The sequence below is a fragment of the Branchiostoma floridae genome, chromosome 5 (genome assembly GCF_000003815.2).
Source record: "Branchiostoma floridae strain S238N-H82 chromosome 5, Bfl_VNyyK, whole genome shotgun sequence".
NCBI lineage: Eukaryota > Metazoa > Chordata > Leptocardii > Amphioxiformes > Branchiostomatidae > Branchiostoma > Branchiostoma floridae.
Genome location: NC_049983.1, coordinates 15,193,205 through 15,206,824, shown reverse-complemented (window position 1 = coordinate 15,206,824; position 13,620 = coordinate 15,193,205). Strand labels below are relative to the sequence as shown.

General features: G+C 41.2%; 1 protein-coding gene and 1 long non-coding RNA gene across 7 annotated transcripts in view; both read left to right on the top strand.

Annotated features, from left to right (window-relative positions):
- Nucleotides 1-237: 237 nt before the first annotated feature.
- LOC118415131 (endoplasmin-like) overlaps nt 238-13,620 on the top strand; it is a 25,721-nt gene continuing 12,338 nt past the window's right edge. For 3 of the 4 annotated variants that reach the window (XM_035819497.1, XM_035819494.1, XM_035819495.1), the window contains exons 1-8: nt 238-423; nt 1,436-1,532; nt 3,175-3,316; nt 3,699-3,815; nt 4,065-4,260; nt 4,829-4,958; nt 5,774-5,885; nt 6,390-6,482. In XM_035819497.1, coding sequence (XP_035675390.1) covers nt 372-423; nt 1,436-1,532; nt 3,175-3,316; nt 3,699-3,815; nt 4,065-4,260; nt 4,829-4,958; nt 5,774-5,885; nt 6,390-6,482 — 939 coding nt within the window. In that variant the 5' untranslated portion in view covers nt 238-371. The remainder of the gene's footprint in view (nt 424-1,435; nt 1,533-3,174; nt 3,317-3,698; nt 3,816-4,064; nt 4,261-4,828; nt 4,959-5,773; nt 5,886-6,389; nt 6,483-13,620) is intronic. The other variant, XM_035819496.1, reaches the window with a different exon arrangement.
- Nucleotides 6,822-11,614, top strand: LOC118415134. Of its 3 annotated transcripts, XR_004831076.1 has the most exons (4): nt 6,822-9,188; nt 10,174-10,239; nt 10,366-10,426; nt 10,911-11,614. It is a non-coding gene; the product is annotated as an uncharacterized LOC118415134 (long non-coding RNA). The 3 variants fall into 3 exon arrangements; XR_004831077.1 differs by lacking the exon at nt 10,174-10,239; XR_004831078.1 differs by lacking the exon at nt 10,366-10,426.

Below are 13,620 nucleotides of genomic sequence, written 5' to 3'. Positions count from 1 at the left end.
GGCTCAGACCTCCAAAAAGACCTGGGGAAAAGGGGGGGGGGGGGTGCTTTAAAAATGCGCAAAACATATTAAACCCTGCATCTGCTCGAGGATTAGTAGAAAGCTCTCTCTTTTCACCACATTGCTATCCACTTCCGGGTTCACGCAGCCAATCAGCGCCAGCCACGCTCTGGGCGTGCGGGGTTGTGTGTTGGACAGCGCTGATTGGTTCAAGCGTAGTCACGTGTGTAAGCGTGGTGCGCGCTGATTGGCTGACGGTGAGGTATTCCCCGTTCGGGTTTCCTCAGTCAGTGTCAGACGATATTTTCGACTTGTGAGAGTTTGACGTCTTTTTCTCTTTTTAAAGAGATATTCTGACGAAAACAGTCACCATGTCGGGAAAATATTGGCTCTTCGGAGTGCTGTGCTTGGTTCTGGCTACAGGTAAGCTATTGCAAGATTTTACAACACGATTTTATGAGGGAAATTCGATGTAAAATCCCCACGTGTGTGTTTTCGAGAGGGAGGGGGGCGTGAATGCAGTACCGGTTCTAAAACAAAAGTTCCTTTAAATTTTTCTTCTCACTGTTTGTTTCCGAAAAGTATGAATCAGTACTTGTGTCGAAATGTTGTGTAGAATGCGGTTTTTACACCTAGAGTTGCCAGTTCGGATTTTTCCTGCAGCTGCAGCAGGTAATATCAGATGAAAGTCGTGTTGTTTTGAACCTCCCTCCTTGCCGTAAAATACCTCTTTACCTTTTCGATGTTTGAGTTACATAACATTTCAAATTAAGAAAAAACTGGTTGATTTTATAGCACTTGATAAACCGTTTTGTGTGCAAAATTTCATAATCAATCAAGTCTCACCTTCGAGAAATGACAAATTAGTTCGATCTGAAAATAAATGCATGGCAACCAGATCAAAGGTAGTTACTCTTGCTATTGACGTAAATCCTAAAGGTTTTGGGTAGAAGTCCCAAGAAGGCCCCAGTGCTAAACCCTTGGGATAGGCACTAAACACATATTTCCTCACCCGACTCAGGTGAAAATGAGAACCTAGCTAAGGTTAGGGAGGTCCTCTCAGATGGGACATCAAGCCGAAGGGCCTGCGTTTGTAATAGCCATAAAAGAACCCACCACACTTTAAAATATCAAGAATAGTTCTGCTACTGTATCAGTCTGGTCTTAGTCGGCTTGCACCTAGTGTACAAAACTGAGTTTTATGCTCAAGGGCAGTTAATCAAAATCTCTGTAATTCAAATGTGTACGGCCTTGCCAACTTTTGAACCCGCTGGACAGAGACGCTTGGAAGTGCAGTCAGTGTGAAGACTAGCCAACTGCCTTCCATCCTTGTGTCAGGGTCCTCTCTCACTCAGGGACCAACGCAGCAGGAAAATCAAATACTTCTTCAGTTTTCTCAGTTCTAATATTTTTCCTCCTTGCCCCCACCCCACAGCTACAGTGTATGCTGATGATGATGCCGATGCCACAGTTGAAGATGACATTGGCGACCACGCAGAGGGGTCCAGGACTGACGACGAAGCCGTTAAGAGGTAACTTATGCCTTTTAAGCTACTGTAAATGTATTTAAGTTCGCGGGGATTTAATTTTGCGGCCGCTGGAAAAGGGACTTTTTGCTGTGGATTTAAGTTCACGGTAACACCATAGACTGCAATCTAATATCATAATAGAAAAATGTTCAGGGTGGTTTTAAATTCGCGGTGAAGTGGTCACCGCGAAAACCGCGAACATTAATCCACCGCAAACATTTCTGCATTTACAGTAGTCATATATTGTTCCCTCCATGAAAAAATGGAAGCTTTGTTCAATATTGTTCACTTAAGTCCACCCAAATATCTGCTTGGAGATCAGGTTTTAAAGTAATGGCCTTTGGCACTTCAATCTGATTAACCCCTCTGCCAAAAAGTTAATGATTTTGACAGCATTTGTGAGAGTGTCTGTGTGGCCTGGATATTGTCCTCATATTTGTTTGGTATGTAAGTCTTGATGAGACTTTGCTCCCCTAGTGGTTTTCTGCTCCCCTAGTGGGTTTCTGTGGTAGTGCAGTGGAACTTCCGGTTTTAATTGTATCTCCTGGACAAGCTGTGGGCACGATTTTTGGTTGGTAGGCAGTTCTTGTGGTCTGGAAGGAGCCCTCATGCAGCATTCTTTGGAACTGCAGGGGGCGTTTCAGTTGCAGACTTTGAAACAGAAGAAGTCTAGAATGGGTGAAAGAAGTTTTAAGTTTGATCTTACCACTTTAGGTAACTTTGTTGAAGACTGACATAACTGTAGCAAAGGTAATGTTTTTGCCATCAAGGATATCGAAACATGTACAATAGTGTAAGCATAAATACATGATGTTGTGGATACATGACTATCACCAGTGTATATCTATATGTTTGCTGAAATGCCACATCACCAGGATTTGACCTCGGTTCTCATTTTGTCTATGATGCGGCTCAGTGATCGATCGATGATTGTTACATTTCCATATTTGGTCCTAAACATGTACTTGTAACAATTGTATTGTGGGAGTACTTGATATTTCTATGGGTCAGGGACATTTGTTCCTGCCTCTCAATGAGTTACAAAGGACATATTTTACAGAATTACTTATAAAGAGTAACAGTACTTTTATAATAAACATACCAGAGAGGGTAAAAGGAAAAAGAGAAATCCAGCTATAGCAATCCATTATTCCATTAAGATATCAATGTCTGCAATTTGCAGAATGTTGTCAGGTATTGCAAATTAAAACTTTAAACAAGTTTTGCAAGCTAAAATAATACAGTCTCCATATATTTTAAATAACGCATTGCAGAAGACCCACAAGGTGTTTTATGAATATTTAGCATGCTTGACATGTGCCTTGGGCTAAAATTTTGACCCAAAGATCTGATAATTTTGGTTGAAACATTTTTAGAGCTTCTGTTAAGTGCCAATTTAGCCCTTAAGAGTTTTGATGCATTGATGTTACTTGTTGATTAGACAGTAAGTGCTGCCATAATTCAAGACAATCTATTGTAATCTAAATGCATTTAACCTTTTCCAAACTGATCTTTTTTCAGTAGATGGAAATCATGAGATTTTTCCTCTGTGCAGTAACTGTTTACTTGCAAATTGATATGTCTAGTTTCTTTGATATCATTTTGTCGATTTTTTAAAGTCATATCTTTGAAATGCAATTTTCAGGGAAGAAGAGGCCATCAAGTTGGACGGACTAAACGTGGCGCAAATTAAAGAAATGAGAGATCGGGCAGAAAAACACGAGTTTCAGGCAGAAGTCAGCCGTATGATGAAACTCATCATCAACTCCCTCTACAAGAACAAGGAGGTAACAAGACTTTTTCCAATACTGAGCTTTTGCTCTACTAATGTTTCATACCATGTTTATGTAGTGATATATGTTGATGGATTTATTAGGACTCGATGTAATCTGTATCTCTGTTATATTTTATCTGACCATTACCTCTCTCATGACCTCAATGAAAAGCAGCCTGCAGGCCGGAATAGAAATTCTCGTGAATAGATAAAGGTTCAAACAAGCAAACCATATCTTAAACATTTCATCTCTTCTTTTAAAACCCATGCACTACTGGTAACATAGTTATCAAGTTGTTACAGGCATACCAAATATCTACACTTTTTTCCAGGTTTGAAGACACTGTTGCCTTACGGCAATGATTAATTTTTTTTTCACTTTTGTTGTGTTCCAGATCTTCCTTCGTGAGTTGATCTCCAACTCCTCCGATGCTCTGGACAAGATTCGCTTCCTCTCACTTACCGACAAGGAGGTTTTATCAACAAATGAAGAACTGACCATCAAAATCAAGGTAAGAACTCTCTTAATATCTAAGTATGTAGAAAGGTGTTGGTGTACATACTTGCTTCTGATGTTTTCACACCCAATGACGCATTATGCCAAACTGATGAAGAAAAAATATTGTCCAGTTGTATAGATGCAATAAAAGATATACTGTCTTTCATTTCAATCCTGAATGCCTAACCTTAAACATAATTACAATGATGTTTTCTAAAGAAAATTGACAAATTATTTATTATCGATACTGTCACACCTACAGGCAGACAAAGAGAACGGCGTCCTGCACGTTACGGACACTGGAATCGGCATGACCAAGAGTGAGCTGGTGAACAACCTGGGCACTATCGCCCGGTCTGGCACCAGTGAGTTCCTCAACAAACTGGCAGAGGGCACGGCCGAGGAACAGAGCGCTCTGATTGGCCAGTTTGGTGTGGGCTTCTACTCCTCCTTCCTGGGTAAGTCTGCTGTGTTTATCTTATTATTTTCAGCAGTTTACTATAAGCATTTTAGGCAGTTAGTAATTACCTGGGCCAAGTCCCCCCTCTAGTCTAAAGACCTCTTTCCAGACGTTTCTGTCCCGGATAACATTTGTTAGACCTATGACCTGCGATGCCAAATCCTAAGCAAGTTGGTCTATCTGTGTTGTTATCCACAGTTTGAGTTCGCTTGCTAGTTCTTATTTGTTCTTGAAGCAGTTCCAAATCTGTAGTTGACATGCATGTTGCGTGATGACCAGTAAGAATAACAATGTTGTTTAGCTGAATCTGTAGTTGACTAATGTTTCCTCTGGTTCCCAGTGTCTGACTGTGTTGTGGTGACCAGTACGGTCAGATGTTATGTAGCTGAATCTGTAGTTAGAAAAAAACAACTAATGTTTTCTATGATTTCCAGTGTCTGACTGTGTTGTGGTGACCAGTAAGAATCTGTAGTAACTTTGTTGTTCCTCTTTGTTCGCAGTGTCTGACCGTGTTGTGGTGACCAGTAAGAATCTGTAGAAACGTTACTGATCCTCTTTGTTCGCAGTGTCTGACCGTGTTGTGGTGACCAGTAAGAACAACGATGACATCCAGCACATCTGGGAGTCTGATGCCGGCTCCTTCAGTGTGGTGGAGGATCCACGAGGAAACACCCTGGGCAGGGGAACCACTGTCAGGTCAGTAACCAGGATTAAAAGTTTATAAGGTTACAGTTCAGGTTTAACAAGTTAACACCCTGGGCAGGGGAACCACTGTCAGGTCAGTAACCAGGACTAAACGTTTATAAGGTTACAGTTCAGGTTTAACAAGTTAACACCCTGGGCAAGGGAACCACTGTCAGGTCAGTAACCAGGACTAAACGTTTATAAGGTTACAGTTCAGGTTTAACAAGTTAACACCCTGGGCAAGGGAACCACTGTCAGGTCAGTATCCAGGATTAAAATGCTGCAGTTCAGGTTTACAAGTTTAAGGTCAAGGCACAGATACATAAATATAGTATGTAGGTTGTTGTTGTTGACATTCATCTGTCTCGGAAGACAATGGTAGGCACTCAGATAATATATGTCAAATAGCAATTACTCAAGCAACTGGATATGATTTTGAAAAATCCTATTCCATAATCATATTCAGGTGCTGGAGTTATTGCTGTTTGGCGTATGTTATTACCCGGATTTCTAACCTTCATTGACGTACACAGATAACATTTTAGGTGCATTAATATTTGCAGGTTTAGGTGCACCCACAGCCAAAAAAAGTTTGTGTACAGTTCCAATTTTTTAAGACATGATAATGATGCACTTGGTATTATTTTAAGGTAAAGGTACATAATTAAGTAAGGCTTCAGAATGATCACTGGAGGAAAATGTAGAGATTTAACTTTTACTATTTTTCTTACTCAAAGTTCTTGCAGAATATTGCACAAAACAACAGATTCCGATCATTTGATGTACCGATGGTACTGGCCATTAAAAGTCTGTTGTATTTTTTCCAGCTTGCACTTGAAGGAAGAAGCTCAGGACTTCCTGGAGCCCCACACCATCAAGGAGCTGGTGCGGAAGTACTCCCAGTTCATCAACTTCCCCATCTACCTATGGACTAGCAAGGTAGGTGCACTCTAGTCTTTATACTTATTTTATTCTGCTATACATTAATCTTACAATAGGTCAACAACAACAAATTCTTGGGACAGTAACAGAATTCTCGTTAATACTTTTCTGTGAGGAGAGCTTCATCCACATTTGTTAATCCCCAGATGGTTGCTGAATTCAGATACCGTCAGGGATTTACGCTGGAAATTTACCCTATCACAGTACAGGGCTTGGGCCCTGTAATTATCTGACAATCTCTAAAGATTGGGCAGACATCATTGCCGTGTCGCATTGGCATAATGGTTAGTGTTTTGTGCAAAACACAGATGGCTAGGGAGTCCCCAGACATTTCACTGATGTACTGCTTTTAAAAAGGCATATTACACAACTTTTCTCACTCAACCCAGGTGGATAACCACCCACTGCCTTACACTGAAACTGAGTTACAGCCTCAAAAAGGCTATGGGACAACCCTTAACTCAAGCTTTAAGTTTGACTTTAACACCCTCCCCCCTGCAGACAGAGACAGTGGAGGAGCCCATCGATGATGAAGAGGCTGAGGAAGAGGCAGATGAGGAGAAGAAGGAAGAAGAGGAGGATGAGGATGCTAAGGTGAGATTGCTTAAGACATTGTTAGGTTATTGCTTGTAGATACACATGTATATACACATGTACATTAGTGTGTGGTGCAATACTCTCTCCAACTTTTGTTTTTGTTTGTTAATTTTGATCTCCATTAGACTTTTTACCCTCACTCAAAATTGATAACTATCCCTTGGTACAAGTCAAAGTAGCTAAACTCCTGGGTCTACATCTACAAGACGATCTGAAATGGAATACCCAGGTCGACAATATGGCCAAGAAAGGGAATCAGAGATTGTTCTTCCTGAGGAGACTCAAATCATTCGGAGTAACTAGAGATGACCTTGTCACCATTTATACCTCACTGACTCGACCTTGTTCAGGGAGAGTACAATATGCAGTATTCCTGGGAATCGCTAGATGGTGCACAACATACAAAGAAAAGAAAAGCAAAGCATGATGGGACCTCACGTGATGACGCCCCTTCCCAATCATCATTTCCTTTTGTGCTTCGCGCAAGGTGCACGCATCGAGTTTGCTCCGGTATGATCCGGTAGTGACTCAGTTTTTCGTTGTTGGAAAATTATCAAGTGGTGGAGCTACGAGAAGAACCACTTTCGGCGCACCATGCCGCCGATAGGGTAAGCCCCTATCGGTCGGCTACTATCGTCGCAGCAGGCCGTAAGACCGGGAAGGGTGAAAAGCCCCTATCGGCGGGCTACTATCGGTACTGGCGGTCGAGCTTAGCGCTCAAGGCTTGCCAGGCGCTGGGAAGGACCAAAAGGCCCTTTCGGCGCAACATGCACGGGAAGAATTCGGGCCAAGCATGCCGTAGAACCTGGAGGTTATCGGCGAGGCTACGTATACAGACGGCCGTCATACCTTGTGCCTTACACGGAGCTGGCATTATCGGCGCACCAGGCCGAAAAACCTGGAGGATAGCGCAGCCACAGACGGCCGCTATGGCCATGGTGCCCGAGGTTGAGGCACTGGCCCTTTCGGAGAATTGAGGTAATACCCCACGTTCTTTGCGCCAGGTGACGCTAAAGATTCGAGAACGGTGGAAGACTGTTCTCGTGGCCCCATCCATATTCAGAAGGAGCGGCAGCCGCCGTGCCACGTGGGCCGGTCGGGGTAATCGACATCTCAATGGAACTGTAAGTAGATTACGGGCTCCGGTCGCTCCGTTATGGTTGCTCGGATAAGCTTCCATGTTGAACACGCTGTTAGGCATGTTGCCGTTGCATTCTACGCTCGTCTAGGAGGAGCGTCCAGCAGTTTAACCCATAATTTAAAGTCGTTTTATGAGCGGTTGACTTAGGAAAGACGTCAATCGGCACAGAAAGGGGCCTCCCCTTCTTCTTCTGCTGACTATGATACGTCGCAGTTGTCTGACAAGAGAAGCTCCAGGTGAATAAAATATTGGGAGCTTATGTTAAAGCTTGTCCCTGAGGGAAGCTTTTTTATGGCAATAAAGTTATCAATTACTTAGCCATACTAGAAATGTGTGTCCGTAATTAGCATTATCATGAAGAATGCTCCACAAAGACAATTGACGAAATTGAATTCGTCTTGGACGTTGTGTGACTGGTCACGCACGTAGTTAAATACACATGTATGTTCAACGTCTGGCTCTTTGTTGTTACTTAGACAACAAGATTTAACATGTTCATGTTGACGAGTCTAACATGTTTTTGGTAGTCTTGATAGAATATTGTTCTATACGAGGAACACGTGTCCTTTCTAATAAACCATTGTTATGCAAACAATGCAAACATTGCGAATGTTGTCGGCAAATGGTCGGCGGTATTCCTCCGAACTCCGCTCACTCAGGATTGACCGTCCCGGGCGTGGTTGCGGAGCATTCTTATGATTCTACTTCTTCCTGGTAAGTATGTTCCAGAAGATGGGAAGAAGGAGCTCTGTGTGCTTCACGGAACTTCAGGTAACATTGTTGTGTTTACCTACTTACTACGGTTAAAACGATTGTTTACCTTTTTGCTGTTCGGCGCGGCCTTATCACAAGAGCCGACAATGGAGTTTTGTTGTGTTCATTATAGTGCAAACAGACAATATAGTCTGAACATGGCAGACACTTGTCAGTTATACACTGTTTAGCCTTGCGTCCACATCGCTCGGCTTGGAAGTATCCTCATCATTCTTAGCATGTTGGTGTTTGACACCGGAACGTTGTCTTCTTCCTGTTGTTTTAGGATGAAGAAAATATTAACCACGTTCTTTAACTGGTTGATTAACTATTATATGCCGACCATCTGAGCATTGTATACAGTTGCTCGCCACGTGCTCGTCCTGGGCTGGCGGGGATTCCCAGTCACCAGAGCAGGGACTATTGAGGTAGCCAATCAGGTAACTTATCCTTGATCCAATCAAGGACACTACCGTTCGAATATTGTAGACGTTCAATACCTCGTATGCAGGTGTGAAACCTGCTATTCTTGCCAGTAGACTTACCGAATCTACAAGCACTTAGTCGGATGTTTATAAATACCGATGGCTAATGTTGTATCAGAAGTGCGATTCTTGTTAAATCGCTAGAGGACCCCATTAAGGGTCAAAAGGTCATTGGAACGTGCTGGTAACATATTGGCCGCCATAATTTACGTTCCAGGCTCAGCTATAGACCTGTTTTTTACACGTTATACGTTATCGGGAACATCACATTGGTTGAATCCGACTGAAAGTCCACTATCAGCGTAACGTTCAGTGGTGTCATGGGTATTAAAAGACCTTAAAACCAACCCGCTTTTTATCTTGTCGGCATGAACGCCCCCCGATGTTCCATTCATATTTTTCGGGAAATCGGTGGCCCTGTTTTTGAGGAGGGGCCTCGAGCACGCAATTCTGCCGCCTTACATTAACTTAGCTACCTTTCTGGCTGCTAATTTTACACCAGTAGTTACTTGGTTACGTGTACAGCGGTAATCTGAAGTCAAGGGGCAAAACGCCTTGGCTACATGTACCAATATGAACGTGAACTTCAAGTTTCGGAACTCTTGTTCTGAATTGGCGCCGCTGCCCGAGCTTGATACGTCTCCACAACTATCGCTAATATGGTTGAGTTGTGCGGAGAAATTGTGCAGACTATTTTTGCTTACAATTACATTATGTTTTGTACATGTTTTGTGGCTTATTATTAGCGTTAAGCTACTGCTGGCGCTTCTACGGACGGAAACGTCCGTCGCCCCTCTTCTTCACATGGTGTTGAAGTAGCGCAATATGTGTTCCTTTTAAGTTCACAGGTAACTTACAACAGAGTTGTAGAACATGTTACACATAGCCATGATCAAAACTGATCATGGCAGACATTGCAGAGAAGATCAATTTAATTATCTTGTGCAGTCTTTGCACACAGACTAACGTTTAATAGACGTTGTTGCATTGTTACCATCTGGGTTTTTTATCATACTATCCAGCTGGTCAGTATGCTGAAGCATATGTGATGTGATCAATATGATGAGACATGTGATGTGATCAATATGATGAGGCATATGATGTGATCAATATGATGAGACATATGATGTGATCAATATGATGAGACATGTGATGTGATCAATATGATGAGACATGTGATGTGATCAATATGAGATATGTGATGTGATCAATATGATGAGATATGTGATGTGATCAATATGATGAGCCATATGATGGGATTAATACGATGAAACTTGTGATGTTTTTCGTATTATGTCAACCCTTATAGTCTTGCTGGTGTCCGCAACATGACGAAGGCCCACAATGTACCTTGTCCTTCAGTGCTACTCTTGATGTCAGTTGATATTGACATATTGCAAGTACTTCTTGCTATTTATGTTCTTAGTGAAATATACAAGTTCACACGTTAAGGGTGGAACTGTACTCATGTGTGAGTGTAAAATGTTCACTGTTAAATTAGGTGTTGGGGAACAATGCAAGTTACCAGACACCTTTCTGAACGTCACTATCCCGAGCTTCCGGTAGGTGATGGGTGACAAGTGAGCCATGCAATTTAGGCTCACAAGGCTGGCTTCTGGCAGCCTGCAATCCACTTGACTGGAAACATTAAAATGTGATGTTGAGTTACCAAAATTGGTACTCACTTCGATTGTATTTGTAAAGATTGCCTTTGCCACAGATGAGGCTTCTACTTGTTACAAGTTCAGTATGTTTGTTACACACGTTATGGGGATTCCGGAGGAATCTAACACAGTTGACTTCATGTTTTGCATGAACCACACCAATTCAAATGTATTATTGGTATGTTGGTACTCTTTGGTTTATTTAGAGCCACAGTTAGCTTGAATTTCAGCTATTGTTTCCTGTGGTCGATAGATGGCTTGGGCGCTCTTATATTAGCCCAGTCGTTCAACACATTCATGCTATACATTGCCTTACCTTACATGTACATTGTACCCGTTACAATTGTTGTGCAATAAACATTGATTTATTTTATTGTTATAGGCTGTTCTTTCACGAGGATCAGCCACTTCATCTAATGGGTTTCTCCCCTCTATGAAGGGAAACAAGAGGTTTGTGTTTTTCTCCTCAAAGGTGACTTGAGGATGGCTCCTTCCCCTTGGGAAAAGGGGGGGGGCAAGTTGATGGGACTGGACAATGTGTACCAAGTCCTAAGGATTAATGCTTTTTCAGTGTTTGTTCATCAGGCACTCAGTGTTATCTAACAGTTATACTGGTAGGACATTAGGTCACGAGAACTGACCTTCTTAGACTATAACTGATACTTCAGTTGATACCTGTGCTGTCCAGATACAGCTTTGGAGTCTGCATATTGTACTCTCCCTGAACAAGGTCGAGTCAGTGAGGTATAATTGGGGGTTATGCTAAGATGTACTTACCATCTACAGTATAATCTGAATTATACCTCATACGAGACCTTGTTCAGGTATATCTTCCCACCCTCAGTAACTTATGTTCAGCTGCAGGGATTTAGTGAACATTACCCACCCATGGACAGCACAGACTTATTTATCTACTCTCGCACTCAGTCAATGATGATTGGGAAGGGGCGTCATCACGTGAGGTCCCATCATGCTTTGCTTTTCTTTTCTTTGTATGTTGTGCACCATCTAGCGATTCCCAGGAATACTGCATATTGTACTCTCCCTGAACAAGGTCTCGTATGAGGTATAATTCAGATTATACTGTAGATGGTAAGTACATCTTAGCATAACCCCCAAATTATACGAGTTTTATCCGCCCGACCTGTGAGTACGCAGCCCCGGTCTGGCAACCAGGTATCACACAGTCCCAAAGTTGTCAACTAGAGAGGATACAACGTAGAGCATTCCGTACGATTCTTGGAACCCACTACACAACCTACGCGGATGCTTGCCACACACTAGGCCTCACGACGTTGCACCAAAGACGTGACTACCTCTGCGAGTCCTTTGCTAGGAAACTACTACAGTCTGAGTGCTTCCACGATTGGCTACCCCCACGTCGGGAATCAGTCAGCGGCAGGAAGACGCGTAACAGCTCCCAGTTGGACACGATAAAAACAAGGACTGAACGGTACAGACAAAGCCCAATACCCTACATGGTATCACTGCTTAACAAGAAGCCTGCTACCTCTATTGTCAAATAATAAGTACTGTACCTCTGTGAGTTGTTCGCCAGAAAGCAAATTCACTATTGTAATGTAACATGTCCTTTTTAATGTTTGCAGAATGAAATTTTAAATTACAATGTGTACTTGTGATTGGTACGTTAAAAAACAGTTCTTTATCTTAATAATTTTAGACACGTGTAAATAATGTAATAGGTATAGAGTCCATTCCAAGACACCGTGCGGATGTTTGTGGCCATTGTTTAGAATTGATTTCAAAGTTTTGTAATTATATGTCTAGGACATTTGATACTTCAGAAATATTTCTAACACTGTTTCAACTTTATAAATATTTCCCTGGTCCTGTAAAACTTTGGAAATATTCATCGTGTGGAATTGGATACTTCTAATGGTTTCTAAATAATGATAACAGCATTCTACCATTATTTACCATTTTCTACCATTTTTTGTAAATGGTTCAGTGGGCTGGGAAGATAGCAATTCACACATCCTTGCAAAGTATGGTTGGGTGCCATGCAACAATGGCCCACCACAAAGGATCCACCAGTACCCAGCAGTGAAATCTAAAATTTAGTAAAAATATACAGATACAACAATGGGGCTTACTTTTATGGGGGCAATAAACTAATTTAACCATTTGGCGAGGTTTACCATTTTTTGTAAATATTTGTAAACATCAAATAATCACACAAAGGTTTCACAATTATTCTCAATAAAGATATTTTTGTACAGTTACTTTCAAAATGTTTCTAAAATATTCAAAGGAATTCAAATATATGAGTACTTTCTCAGTCAATTTTTTAAAAATAATTTAATTATTATGGCTCAGATATTCTTTTATTCAAAATAATTCAAACTAATTATAAATATCGCCTAAAAACCCTCATGGTGTCTTGGAATGGACTCTAGCTAGATGTTAATAACAGTAATACAATTTTAATGATGTAATGAGATGGAAAAGAGAACAACATTTGTATACCAGTGCAATTCAGTGCATAGGTTTTGTGCACTGCGAAACTGTGTCTTTTGTACAGAGAAGGAAGAAGAATAAACCATTACTACTACTTTACAATATACTCGCAAAATCTATTCTTCCTAGAGTCCATTTATGATTACAAAGCAATGAAAAAAATAAGTCAACATAAGTGTACAAGTATAACATAAAAAGTATTGAAAGTAAACCGAAGTGTAGAAAATAAAGAAAAATAAAAAAGTTTTACGGTTTGAGTTCTTTTCTGTCCCACCCATTGTTTTGAAGCCCATGTTAGTGATTTTCATCATTAATTCTGGTGTTTTAAGCTTGCCAAAATACACTTTTATAAGCTTCATATCATGAAGTTCAAATGTTGTTTTTACAGATGTGGTGAAATTTTTGTCTGTATCAATAAGCATATACAGTCAAACCTGTATATGAAGACCACTCAAGGGACCCAGCAAAAGTGGTCTTCTTACATAGGTGGTCTTTATATAGAAAACAACGTGGCGGCAGTAAAGAAACTGACAAGTCAGAACATCGATAATTTATGCATGAAACGCATTTGTCTTTCTTATTATTTACAAGATAACACGATGTTATATAATGCT